The sequence below is a fragment of the Chiloscyllium punctatum genome, chromosome 11 (assembly GCF_047496795.1).
Source record: "Chiloscyllium punctatum isolate Juve2018m chromosome 11, sChiPun1.3, whole genome shotgun sequence".
Classification (NCBI taxonomy): Eukaryota; Metazoa; Chordata; class Chondrichthyes; order Orectolobiformes; family Hemiscylliidae; genus Chiloscyllium; species Chiloscyllium punctatum.
In genome coordinates, this window is record NC_092749.1 from 114198073 (window position 1) to 114212268 (window position 14196).

The 14196-nt window shown below is 49.8% G+C and overlaps 2 protein-coding genes across 5 annotated transcripts in view; one reads left to right on the forward strand and one right to left on the reverse strand.

Moving 5' to 3' along the window:
• Nucleotides 1-6963, reverse strand: part of LOC140483352 (actin-related protein 2) — a 40312-nt gene extending 33349 nt beyond the window's left edge. Inside the window, exon 1 of the mRNA XM_072581551.1 lies at nt 6783-6963. Within this exon, the coding sequence (XP_072437652.1) occupies nt 6783-6830 (48 nt within the window). The 5' untranslated portion in view covers nt 6831-6963. The remainder of the gene's footprint in view (nt 1-6782) is intronic.
• Nucleotides 6964-7270: 307 nt separating this feature from the next.
• The window catches only part of LOC140483353 (N(4)-(Beta-N-acetylglucosaminyl)-L-asparaginase), a 52017-nt gene continuing 45091 nt past the window's right edge, over nt 7271-14196 (forward strand). Inside the window, exons 1-3 of one of the 4 annotated variants that reach the window (XR_011961937.1) lie at nt 7405-7526; nt 9657-9726; nt 11201-11307. Coding sequence is in view for 1 of the 4 variants with exons in the window: in XM_072581552.1 (XP_072437653.1) it covers nt 7413-7481; nt 9657-9726 (139 nt within the window). In the remaining 3 variants the exon portion in view is untranslated. Of the gene's footprint in view, nt 7527-9656; nt 9791-11200; nt 11308-14196 lie in introns of those variants that run through there. The other 3 variants (XM_072581552.1, XR_011961938.1, XR_011961936.1) reach the window with 3 other exon arrangements.

Sequence of the window (14196 nt, forward strand, 5' to 3'; positions counted from 1 at the left end):
AGTCGCGATTGACAAAATTAGGAAGTTCAGTATTTTGTGAAGAGGGGACATGGAATAACTGAAGACAAACGTTTGACAAATAGAGTGAAGTGTGGAAAATCAGAGCTCAAAGACAGACTAATCAGAATGATTTTTTTTTGGAAAGGTGACATTTGTAGCTGTCCAGAACCAAGCTATACACAATCTCACAACATATGCCTGGCCTTTAACCCAAGTGGACTCTCATTTAAAAAGGTGACCCTACAGGCCTTATCGCAATATTTTAACACTGCATTAAGCTTTGGAAGGATTGACCGAACTTGGGGAGAGCATACAGAGGATTCATTAGGTTTATAATATGGCTTAAAAAGTTCACATCTCAGCTGATGTTAACCCCACTAAGGTAGTTTACAGGCTCAGGTTTATGTTTAAGAAGTGACCAAATCCAAAAATGTTGAAACAGTAGAGATTCCATTGCACAGACACAGAGAATTACACAAAAATGTCTCCCACCAATTCCTAATCACCCTCTTCCTTTTGCACTCAGTTCCCCAAATATAAAACTCATGGCCATTTTACAAAATTCATTCCCAGCCAAAACTCCAAATTGATAGAAGCAATTGTCAAATTACTCCAGCGTTTGCCCTTTCACCAATGCAGAAGTCAGTTTTGTATATTACTCAGTGAAGGACTTCCTGATATCAGTACTAAATTTGTCTTTCACTTGTTTGAACCTACTTCCCTATAGCTGTTTTTAGTTGTATGTTCAATTATTTTCTTATTACCCATCTATCTTCAGGATGCCCAACACCTCTAACTTTCAACGTGAAAGAAACAATCGCTCCAACTGTCACCAAAACTACAAACCATCATATGGAAAATAACTTGATAGCTCTTCCAATTCCACAAGTTTCAGAACATCTGCGACTAGAAGTGAACTCAACAGTGCTGTTATGTGGCAGAACACAGCACAACTTAAAGGCAACTTCCCTTAACACCTTCAACTTTCTTATATAGCATTCTTTGCTAGCTTGAATTTGAGAATAGTCATTCTTGTTTTCTATACCCTTCCCAAACTTTAAATTCACTTTCTTCAATTTTGACCTTCCCTGCATCCCTGATTTTATCAGTTCATTGGCAGCTGTGCCAGTGGCTAATGATGCCAAACTCTGGGGCGCTCTCTATATTTTTCCATTTCTCTTTCCTGCTTTAGGGCTAACTGTAGACCATTTGCATCAAACGTTTGGACCACTGTCCCTCATATCTCCTCCTGGGACTCAGCATCTCATGTGGTAATCTTCCTGTGAAGTCAAGGTGCTATATTGGCAGTGCGTTACACTACGAAAGCAACAATTATTGCTCATTGCAGTGGTTAAGACATTGTCCATCTGCAGTTCTCCCAAGACTGAAACCCTGTATGTGTACTTGAATGATTTCTCTCTAGCAAATTTTTACTTGTCACTGAGCTACACCAAAAAAACCCATCAACTCATTCCTCCAACCTGTTCCTTTGATTGGACTGGTGCAGAAGTACTTCTTAAACAGCTGCTGCACAGCACTCACTGACTCCATCAACCACCGAAACACGCCTTGGCTTGCTTTTTATCAGGCAGTGGGCCCCCAGCGAAAGGTTCTCTGCAAGACTCTTCCCACTGAGGAGCTGGGGTGCAAGGTGTTGCACACACCAATCCCATGAAAAAGCACATGCTATTGGTTGATGGACTCCCAGCCCAACTGTTTGCTTTGCCATGCTTTGGGGTCCTCGAGTCATGTCACTTCTGGGTGATTGCACCTCATTTTCAGTGATTTGAACAATCTTTAACTGTGCTTTTGGTCACACTTCAGCCTCACACGCTTGATCGTTGGACATCTGGTGCGGAAGGGGTGTTTGGGTAAGTCAGAGTGCCACCTTGGGTCAGCTCCTGGACCATGCAATGTTGGCTCTTAGCTGATCCAAGTGCAACATTAAAAAGATTAAATTGGAATCTCTCTCTGGACATTCACATAATATTACTTGTGTTCTGGTATTTCTTGGCACACTAATACAAAGTATTTCTGAAGTTACAGTGCAAGGGATGTAGCTCATGTGACTCCTGGGAAGATGAAGGGTATCTAAAAAGGAATGGGGAGGGGGAATAAATCAAAAGGGAGTTGGAGGGGCACTAGTGCACTCTACCCATGACAGTGCATAACCCTCTCTTCAAAGATATGCAGATTATTAGACACCGTGTGCTGCCACTCAAACGGTACCTGGGCATTGAGTCACAGGTGAGGGGCAGACAGTCAGCAGTTAGAACCCTCTTCACAGCCCACTGCTTGCTTTCGGTTCTTTTCCTGAGGTTTCACACACAATGCAATTCGCACATACCAACTTCTGCAAACAGTTAAAAGTTTATTAAAGCCTGTACAACCTAGGTGACCCCCCCTTTGACCCTCTTTTCAGGCGTGTGAAGTCGAATCAAAGAGGCCCCGAACAAAGTGAAAGTATCCCCTTTGCACAGGTCAGTTGGTAATGCTCACAGGTACTCTGGTCACTCCCCCACAGTGCAGGTTGACAATCAGTCACGCGAAGACCCATAGCAGAAAATTAGGATCCCAAGGACATATCATCCTCAATGAGGGACAACTGACAATCAATCTATTCCTCAATGGTGGTTCACTAATTCATAAATCAGTGAAATTCTGAAAACTAAAGTTTATTATTTATAGCCAGATACACTACAATACAGTCACAGTACTCAAGCTAAGATTAGTTACAAATCAAGTATCCACCTTGATTCAGATTTCGAAGTTATGTTGACCACCAATGGAGACTTCATTCTGATATCTTCAAAGTCATTCTTGTAAAGCCAGGTACACTAGTATGAGTAAATCTTTATTGCAAATCACAGCATAACTTGTCAAACTGTAAGCTGTTTGCTGTACTTTAGCCACGAACTTGTGGCACATGCAGTTCTCATCTTTCATTATTACACTTTGTGCACAACTAAAATATTGCATTCAAAACAATGCAAACTACTCAAAGTTCAATTCACCAATTAATGCTTCTGTTTGAACAGCTTCAACTGGATTTAGCAAATGTCTAAGACATTTATGGAACCTTAGCTAACAACTGAATGTAAACAAACTGAAGCCTTCCCATGTGCTAGTAACGAGCTTCAAAATGAAAGACTACAATGAGTAATATAATGACTGTACTCTAACGGGGAACCAGTTAAGATCAAAGTCTGGATTTTCAAATTTGTCAACTTTACATCTTTCCATCATGAGCTGTCTTACTTTGCACAGCCCATGCCCCCATAAGTGCTGGGATTTCCTTCCTAAACCGCCACATCTTTAAAGTGCTCCTTCAAACCAACCTCTTCAATCAAACGAACCTGAGGTTACCCAATCTTGTATTTGACAATCATTCCTGTTATGCTAGGTTTGAGATACTATATAAATGCACATTGTTGACGACTGTTAAGGGACATGAATATTTATTTGATTATTTTAACTTTGATGTAACAAACAGGCAATGAATTCACTGAATTTTGAGGGAAACTACACAAGTACAGAGAATTCTCTCACCTTGAGCGAGTATAGATTGAGTATGTGCCTGGTCACTTCAGTGGGACATTGCAATTAATTCCAGCCCTGTTACTGTTTCCTTCTCATGCCAAGATGCACACCCTCTCCTCCAACTGTGGTCAGGCAACTGAGAGGAAATCTTTCATTTTCCAGTCTAATTTAGTAGATCAAGGTCAAAAGGAATTCTTCAACTCCTGCTTTACTGAAGTCAATAACCTGAACCTAGACAATGGGTCAAAGAAAGCCTATACAGTTGTCTCATTCCAGGTAAGACACAGTTTTCTTCCTTCAGAAGCAGTAATCAATGAGCACTATAAACTTGCAAACAGATCGCCTCCACCCTACTGAGATACACACCTCATAGCATGTACAGACTGCAGCATAAGCTCAAACCACATGAAGAATGTGGCTTGAGGCCAATGAATGCTCTTCCTGTCAGTTTGTGCTTGCACAGTATTCTCTCCAAGGGTGTTTACGCAGAGAGACTTTAGCACAGGAAGGAGCTATTCAACCCTGTCTACTTCATTAATACAGAGGTCATCGTTTTCATTAATTCATTGCTATTATTCTAAGAAAACATGACTAGTTACTGTGTTATCATTTCATTGCTAACATGAATCGATTAAAACCGTCAAAAACTAGTGAACTGAAGTAGTTTTCTGAATTAGAAGATCATTTGTACTCTTAAGGACCTAACCCATTTGTCAGAACACAAACCATTCACAAAAGCAAGCAGAGCAAAAGTGCCAAGTTCCACACATTGTCCAGAATAACTCATGTTGAGAAGTGAATACATTTTCAAGTTTATTCATAAATATTTGTTCAAACAGCCACAAGCCTTCTCAAGGCACACACACACTGTAAAATACTCATATGGATATTAACCTGCACAGCACACACTAAAATCTAAAGAATTTCCAAAAAGTCCAGGGACAGAGTGCAAACTAATAACAGTGTAGCAAAAGAAACAAAGGTTAGTAATCAAAAGTCAAAGCCGTTAAGGGAAGGTCACCATCTTTGGTTTGTTTCACAAAAGGGAAGTGAGTGAATGTCTGATCTGCGCCTGTTCCTTTTTTGCTCAAGGCATAGATTCTTAAAGCAAAGGCGATCTTTGAGCTCAGTGTGCCTGTGCTGCTTCCCTGCTCCTTCTCCATCACACTTCTTTTCACATTTAAGTATTTAACTCAGTCACTCTTGAAAATTGCAACTCAATCCGATTCCACCACCCTTCCAGATCCTCAGCTAGTTCAGTAAGCAGACTGTAATGAGAAGTGGCTCAAACCACTCCCAGCATTGCTGACTCAAGACAGACAGCTCGAGCATGACAGCATTGTCTGTTCCAGCCCTGCAAATTGTCCAATCAGACAACCTTTCAGTACATCACCAACTCTGTCCTCTTGCTCAACTCTGGCTTTAATTTTCAAAGCTAGCTATTCTCCAAGCTGCAGATGCTAGGAAATAGCCTCCCAATCCTTTGCAGCCTCTTGATTTATCCCAGATTAAAACTGGCCAGTTTGGGGCAGGTGATCTGTGATATGGTCAATGTCACCTCTCAGGACCAGCAGTACTTTTTGACCAAAGGGCAGTCTGGTGATGTACCTGAAGTTGCATCACTAATGATTAGGGGACAAACCATGGCTGCAAACTCAATTAGAGTAGGGACATAGAGGTACCACAAGTGGGAACCAGGCCAAAACTACCCAGTTGTAACTGTCCGGGAAACATGAACAGCTTAAGACCCGTTTCTCCACAAGTCTAAAGGAATAATCAGATATCAATCTTTAAAATTACGATATGAATGGCAGATACAAGAAAACTTGCTTCTACTTGTGGGGAGGACAAGAACCGGCAGCCATAAAGATATCACAAATAAATCCAGACAGAATCCAATTGAAATGACTTCACCAGAATAGTGAATGGAACTTACTTGCATAGGGAGTGTTTGAGGCTAGCAAGATCCCCTTCAAGGGAAGTTAAAGAATCTCATAACAGAAAATATCCAAGAAGGAGATGTTGATAGAAAACTACTCAATCCTAACAATTGATTCCCACCAGGGGGGGGGGGGGGGGGGTGGAGAGGAGGAAGGTTGACGGGAGAGGGAGGTGGGGGGGAGGGAAGGTGAGGGGTAGGGGGGGTGAGGGGGGGGGTGGGGGGATAGGGAGGTAAGGTGATGTAGGGAGTGAGGTGAGGGGGGTAGGGGGTGAGGTGAGGGGAGGGGGGGTGAGGTGAGGTGAGGGTGGGTAGGGGGTGAGGTGAGGGTAGGGGGTGAGGGGGGTGAAGTGAGGGTAGGGGGTGAGGGGGGTGAAGTGAGGGTAGGGTGTGAGGGGGGGTAGGGTGTGTGTGAGGGGGGTGGGGGGGGTGAGGGGGGAGGAGGGGGTGAGGGGGGAGGAGGGGGGGGGGTGAGGGGGGGAGGAGGGGGTGGGGGGGTGGAGGGGGTGGGGGGGGGGAGGGGGGTGAGGGGGGGGGGAGGAGGGGGTGGGGGGGGTGGAGGGGGTGGTGGGGGAGGAGGGGGTGGGGGGAGGAGGGGGGTGGAGGGGGAGAGGGGTGGTGAGGGGGGGGGGTGGGGGGGGGTGTTGGGGGTGATGGGTGGGGGTGATGGGGGGGGGTTGGGGGTGTGTGGGGGGGGGGTGGTGGTGGGGGGTGGGGGGGGGGGGTGATGGGGGGGTGATGGTGGGGGGGTGAGGGGGGTGATGGGGGGGGTGATGGTGGGGGGGTGAGGGGGGTGATGGGGGGGGTGGGGTGATGGTGGGGGGTGAGGGGGTGATGATGGGGGGGGGGGGTGATGGTGGGGGGTGTGAGGGGGTGATGGGGGGGGTGATGGTGGGGGGGTGAGGGGGTGATGGGGGGGTGATGGTGGGGGGTGAGGGGGTGATGGGGGGGGTGATGGTGGGGGGGTGAGGGGGTGATGGGGGGGGGTGATGGTGGGGGGTGAGGGGGTGATGGGGGGGGGGTGATGGGGGGGGGGTGAGGGGGTGGGTGGGGGGGGGGTGATGGGGGGGGGGGGTGATGGGGGGGGGGGGGGGTGATGGGGGGGGGGGGTGGGTGGGGGGGGGGGGGGTGATGGGGGGGGGTGATGGGGGGGGGGTGGGGTGATGGAGGGGGGGGGGGGTGATGGAGAAGGGACATTACGGAACTCTCTGAGACACCACCCCCCCCTCCTCCACTCCCAGACAGCGCCTCACTTCCTGATCGCAGCCCCACAGGGCGGCCGGGCGGATGAGCCAGCACTTACCCCAGTGCCGTTATCGCAGACCACCACCTTCCTGCCCTGACTGTCCATGGTCCGCTTCCGAGCCTCCGCCGCCGCTGTCCCAGCGAAACTTTCCACCCGCCTCCCGACGCCGGAAATCACCCGTCCGCTCGCTCCCGCTCCACAGGGCGCCGCCGTTCCCACGTGACATACCGCTTCCGATGGGCCTACCCGGGCACGGCGATGACGGAGGGTGATTGACGTGCGGTGGGCGGGTCTAGTGTGAGTGACGTGTGGTGGGGCGGGTCTCGTGTGATTGACGTGCGGTGGGCGGGTTTCGTGTGATTGACGTGCGGTGTCGGTATTCGTGCCCATGATGTCGTGATTGACAGTAAGGAGGCGGGCTCCGTAATGGATCGTTGATGGACAGGTAACCTGTCCAATCGGCTTCGTGCACTGCCCGTGTGGGTGGTGGGCGGTGAGCGTGTCCCTGACCCTGAGGGTGGGTTCAGTCTTTCGGAACAATATTGAAAGTCTTTTCTCAGTCCGAGTACTTCTGCTATGATTTAAAATTCTTTAAACGTTGATAAACATTTCTCCGCCCCCTGTGTAATTGTTGTAATGTGATTGGTCGGTAAGCTGGGCCAATCATGTTGTACGGGCTGGGTTGCCATGGCGGCGGTGGTGGGGACCTGGGCCTTTTCGATGGCGGCGGTGGAGAAGGCCCGGCGGCTGTTAGAGGTGGGGGCAGCGGGGCCTCGGCCGCAGTACAGGAGGCTGTAACAGGTGAAGTATCTTCCATAGTGGGAGAGCGAAACCTTCACATCTACTACAGCAACTCCTCACGTCTCACAGGGTGACCCTGCGACAGTGCCCCCCAGCACTCCCTCCCCCCCCTCAGCACTGACCCTCCGACAGTGCGGCACTCCCCTCAGCACTGACCCTCCGACAGTGCGGCACTCCCTCAGCACTGACCCTCCGACAGTGCGGCACTCCCTCAGCACTGACCCTCCGACAGTGCGCACTCCCCTCAGCACTGACCCTCCGACAGTGCGGCACTCCCTCAGCACTGACCCTCCGACAGTGCGGCACTCCCTCAGCACTGACCCTCCGACAGTGCGGCACTCCCTCAGCACTGACCCTCCGACAGTGCGGCACTCCCTCAGCACTGACCCTCCGACAGTGCGGCACTCCCTCAGCACTGACCCTCCGGACAGTGCGGCACTCCCTCAGCACTGACCCTCCGACAGTGCGGGCACTCCCTCAGCACTGACCCTCCGACAGTGCGGCACTCCCTCAGCACTGACCCTCCGACAGTGCGGCACTCCCTCAGCACCTGACCCTCCGACAGTGCGGCACTCCCTCAGCACTGACCCTCCGACAGTGCGGCACTCCCTCAGCACTGACCCTCCGACAGTGCGGCACTCCCCTCAGCACTGACCCTCCGACAGTGCGGCACTCCCTCAGCACTGACCCCTCCGACAGTGCGGCACTCCCTCAGCACTGACCCTCCGACAGTGCGGCACTCCCTCAGCACTGACCCTCCGACAGTGCGGCACTCCCTCAGCACTGACCCTCCGACAGTGCGGCACTCCCTCAGCACTGACCCTCCGACAGTGCGGCACTCCCTCAGCACTGACCCTCCGACAGTGCGGCACTCCCTCAGCACTGACCCTCCGACAGTGCGGCACTCCCTCAGCACTGACCCTCCGACAGTGCGGCACTCCCTCAGCACTGACCCTCCGACAGTGCCCACTCCCTCAGCACTGACCCTCCGACAGTGCCCACTCCCTCAGCACTGACCCTCCGACAGTGCCCACTCCCTCAGCACTGACCCTCCGACAGTGCCCACTCCCTCAGCACTGACCCTCCGACAGTGCCCACGCCCTCAGCACTGACCCTCCGACAGTGCCCACGCCCTCAGCACTGACCCTCCGACAGTGCCCACGCCCTCAGCACTGACCCTCCGACAGTGCCCACGCCCTCAGCACTGACCCTCCGACAGTGCCCACGCCCTCAGCACTGACCCTCCGACAGTGCCCACGCCCTCAGCACTGACCCTCCGACAGTGCCCACGCCCTCAGCACTGACCCTCCGACAGTGCCCACGCCCTCAGCACTGACCCTCCGACAGTGCCCACGCCCTCAGCACTGACCCTCCGACAGTGCCCACGCCCTCAGCACTGACCCTCCGACAGTGCCCACGCCCTCAGCACTGACCCTCCGACAGTGCCCACGCCCTCAGCACTGACCCTCCGACAGTGCCCACGCCCTCAGCACTGACCCTCCGACAGTGCCCACGCCCTCAGCACTGACCCTCCGACAGTGCCCACGCCCTCAGCACTGACCCTCCGACAGTGCCCACGCCCTCAGCACTGACCCTCCGACAGTGCCCACGCCCTCAGCACTGACCCTCCGACAGTGCCCACGCCCTCAGCACTGACCCTCCGACAGTGCCCACGCCCTCAGCGCTCCGACCCTCCGACAGTGCGGCGCCCCCTCAGCGCTCCGACCCTGCGACAGTGCGGCGCCCCCTCAGCGCTCCGACCCTGCGACAGTGCGGCGCCCCCTCAGCGCCGACCCTGCGACAGTGCGGCGCCCCCTCAGCGCCGACCCTGCGACAGTGCGGCGCGCCGACCCTGCGACAGTGCGGCGCCCCCTCAGCGCCGACCCTGCGACAGTGCGGCGCCCCCTCAGCGCCGACCCTGCGACAGTGCGGCGCCCCCTCAGCGCCGACCCTGCGACAGTGCGGCGCCCCCTCAGCGCCGACCCTGCGACAGTGCGGCGCCCCCTCAGCGCCGACCCTGCGACAGTGCGGCGCCCCCTCAGCGCTGACCCTGCGACAGTGCGACACATACGAACAACTCCGGTTCCTGCATGAATGCCAAAAGAATTGAATCCTTCCCCCATGTGTCAGATACAGACCACCAGTCAACAATCCACAAGCCAGGGACACAGCCAGACAGAACGGATTCAGGATGATCCAGGTAATGATTACAGACGCTCACAACAGACTACACAAATACAGACAAGAAATTGCGCGGAAAAAATGGCCAAAGTAACACACAAAGAAGAGCACACCACAACACACTCCTGGGTTAAAAGCCTCTCCCACAGACACAGAAAGAACAATACTGGCCAAGGGACTCAACTACAACCACAGGGACGCCAAGACAGCAGACTTCCTAGCAGCACTAGAAGGCACACTCAGGAACAATGGACTGACAGAAGAGACACAACAAACTGTGAGACAAAGTATCGTACCGCTGATAACAAGAAAAAACAAACACATAACCTCAACACCAAGGAGAGGGAAGCACTAAAATCACTAAGAAACGATAAGAACATAATCATACCACCAGCAGACAAAGGCAGAATGACGGTCATCCTGGACAAAGCAAAGTACATGCAAAAAGCACAACAACTACTTGCAGATACCAACACCTACCAAAAAAGGGAGTTTGACCCCACCCCACAGCTCACCAATAGGATAAACAACACACTGAGGAATCTACAAAAAAACGGACAGATAACCAGGTCTGACCTACAAAGAATGAAACCTGAAAGCAACAACACCCCCAGATTCTATGGACTACCCAAAGTGCATAAACCAGACATCCCACTCAGACCCATAGTGTCACTATCAGGGACACCATCACACAAACTGGCCAAAGAACTACAGCAGAAACTGAAACACCTGATCAGCGGATCCAGACAATCTATACAATCGACACAGGAATTCTTGGACATCATCAGAAATATACACATAGACAAGGAAGAAACTATGGTCTCATTCGATGTAACGGCACTGTTCACCTCCATCGACAAAACACTAGCCAAAGAAACATTAGCCAACCTGCTGGACAGACATAACAGACAACAGGACGTTGAACCCATCAACAAAGACGGCATACTTAAACTACTGGACTTGTGCCTCACAACACACTTCACATTCAATAACCAAATATACGAACAAATCAACGGAACACCCATGGGCTCACCGATCTCTGGACTCATAGCAGAAGCAGTAATGCAAAGGTTAGAACAAACAGTCTTGCCACAACTTCAACCCAAACTCTGGGTCAGATACGTGGATGACCCCTTTGTAATAATTAAAAACACAGAAATAGAGAACACACACCAGATCATCAACACCACACTCACAGGAATCCGATTCACGAGAGAGGAAGAAAAGGACAACCAACTCCCATTCCTAGACGTGATGGTACAGAGAACACCGAACGGAGAATTCACCACAAAGGTTTACAGGAAAGCCACACACACAGACCAAGTCCTAAACTATGAAAGCAACCACCCCAACACACACAAACGAAGTTGCATCAGGACACTATTCAAAAGGGCCACAACACACTGCAGCACACCAGAACTACAAAAAGAGGAAGAGGAACACCTATACAAGGTATTCGCCAAAAACGGATACCCTCGCAATTTCATCAACAGATGCCTAAGGGAGAGACAACGGAACGAGAACATGCCGCAACCCAAAGGACTAGACACACTACCATACATCAGGAGCATTTCTGAACTGACAGCCAGACTACTGCGACCACTAGGACTCATAACAGCACACAAACCAACAGCCACGCTCAGACAACAACTCACCAGGACGAAGGACCCGATACCCAACATGAGCAAAACTAATGTAGTGTACAAAATCCCATGCAAGGACTGCACAAAACACTACATCGGACAAACAGGAAGACAGCTAACGATCCGTATACACGAACACCAACTAGCCACGAAACAACACGACCAGCTATCCTTAGTAGCCACACACACAGACGACAAGCAACATGAATTCGATTGGGACAACACTACCATTATAGGGCAAGCCAAACAGAGAGCAGCCAGGGAATTCCTAGAGGCATGGCACTCATCCACTGATTCAATCAACAAACACATCGACCTGGACCCAATATACCGGCCACTACAGTGGACAGCTCGAACTGACAACCGGAAGTGGCAGAGACAGGCCACTATAAATGCCGGAGGAAACAGCACAGAAGCGCTTCACAGGAGGCTCCCAAGCACTGAGGATGTCACCTAGACAGGGGACGAAACGTTTGCAAGACAAATTCCCAGCTCAGCGAACAGAACCACAACAGCGCGGCGCTCCCTCCGCGCCGGCCCTCCGACAGCGCGGTGCTCCCTCAGTGCTGGCCTTCAATGCATTTGCTTTTATAGATTCATAAGAGTTAAATAACATAGAAACAGACCCTTCAATCCAACTTGTCCATGCCAACCAGGAATCCCAAAGTAATCTGGTTTTATTTGCCTGCATTTGGTCCATATCCCTCTAAATCTTTACTATTCATGCACCCATCCAGATGCCTTTTAAATATTGTAGTTGTATCAGCCTCCACCACCTCCTTTGGCAGCTTATTTCATTTGTGCATTGCCGTCTATATGAAAAAGCTGCCCCTTGGGTCCCTTTTAAAGCTTTCCCTTCTCACTTTCAACCTATGCCCTCTGGTTTTGGATTCCCTTACCCTACGGAAAGCACCTTTAATGTTTCACTTTGTATATGTCCTCGTCATTTTATTAGCTTCTATAAGGGTTTAAAAAGTTTTGTTTAATGTCACTCTTCCAAATTGTGTTTATATTCTCATGGAAAAGAATTACTTTTATTTTATTGTTCTGTTTGTGATCTTGGGACATATGGAAATACTTTTCAGCAATCATGTACTTTTGCAATAGCTACCGTAATGTACTGTACAGGCAGAGTGCAAAGTTGGATCAAGTCCAACTGTGGTTGACTCGCCTGTACATTAGGCTCTGATTTTTGTGATGCGTTATGTTCTAGTACAAAATAAACTTTTCAATTTTCCAGTCCCATGTGAAGGCATCAAGCTGTATCAAGTTAGCAGCAGACTTTGGAGAGGGAGAAAGTCGAAATGAAGTGTTTGTTTATAATCATGAGATTTGAGATCCAAATGCAGTGTTCACAGCTCAACAGAAATGCAGGTGGTCTCAGTCACTACTGGCAAAGCTATCAATACATCCTTGGACTTGGCTGTGTCTCTTGCTGCAGATAGCACTACATCCTGTGAAACACATTAACAGGGTGAGTTACATGACTGGATTGATGATTTCCAATATCAGGACTTGTCATCCTGAGACAGGATTTCAGAATCTGACCGAGACATCTGTAGATTTTAAGTTAACTTTTTGTTCAAAATATAACATTTGGGGGAGGCAATGGCCTAATGGTAATATCGCTAGACTGTTAATCCAGATAACGTTCTGAGATCCAGGTTCAAATCTCACCACAGTAAATGATGCAATTTGAATTCAACAAAGAGTAAATCGCAAATGAGGGGTGTAATGATGACCATGAATCAATCGTCAGAAAAACCCACCTGGTTCACAAATGTCCTTGTGGGAAGGAAATGTGCCATCCTAATCTGGTCTGCCCAATATGAGACTCCAGACCCACAGCCTATGCTGTTGACTCTTAACTACATTCTGGCCAATTTAGGGATGGGCAATAAATACTGTCTCCTCAACAACACCCACAGTCCATTGTTTTTATTCATTCGTTAATCAGTCATGGCAATTACAAAGCTATGTTGTCATATCAAATTATTCTGTTAATCATATCCTTCACGACAGAAATGCATCCAATTTATGGGCTTCCAATTTGAGTCTAAAGATAGTGTGGAGATTTGGAGAAAGTAAACCCCAGGAGGTCACTGGTGGATGGTTTGGAGGAATGACAGTGGCATCTCTTGATTGGAAAGTATCACTGAAACTCTCAGGAAGAATCTACAGGCGTGGCCTTGTTAGGCTGTGCAGAAACCTGGGCAACATCAGGAAGAGAGACCCAATAGCTGGATACTGAAGAGATGCACAGTCTGAGGAGGATGTCTGGAGCAATCAAGATCAGGGGCTTGTAAGTCAGGGTCAGTGAAGATTGTAAGAACGTCAAAGAAAGTAGAGAAGAGAAGGTTGAAATGGTGTGGTCCCCTGCTGGAGGGAGAGCGAAGGTGGGAAATGCAGTGTGTTGACTGTCGAATTTGGGATTGCCATGATGAAGAGGAGGAAGGCCCAAGACCAGGTGGCAAGATCCTTTGTTCGAGAGACTGATATACAGCGTAATTGGAAGTGGGGAGGTGTCTGAAGGGAAGACCATAAGATAAAGGAGCAGAATTAGGCTATCTCAGGAAGGATGTGCTGGCATTGGAGGGTGTCAAGAGAAGGCTTACAAGAATGATCTTGGGGCTAAAGTGCTTGTCATATGAGAGGTGGTTAAGGACTCTGGCTCTCTACTTGATGGAGTTTAGAAGTATGAGGGAGGATCTCATTGAAATTGACCAAGTATTGAGAGGTCTGGATAGAATTAATATCCAGAAGATGTATCCACTCATCGGAGAGATTAAGACCCGACAGCAAATGCCCAGAATGAAGGGATGACCCTTTAGAACTGAGATAAGAAT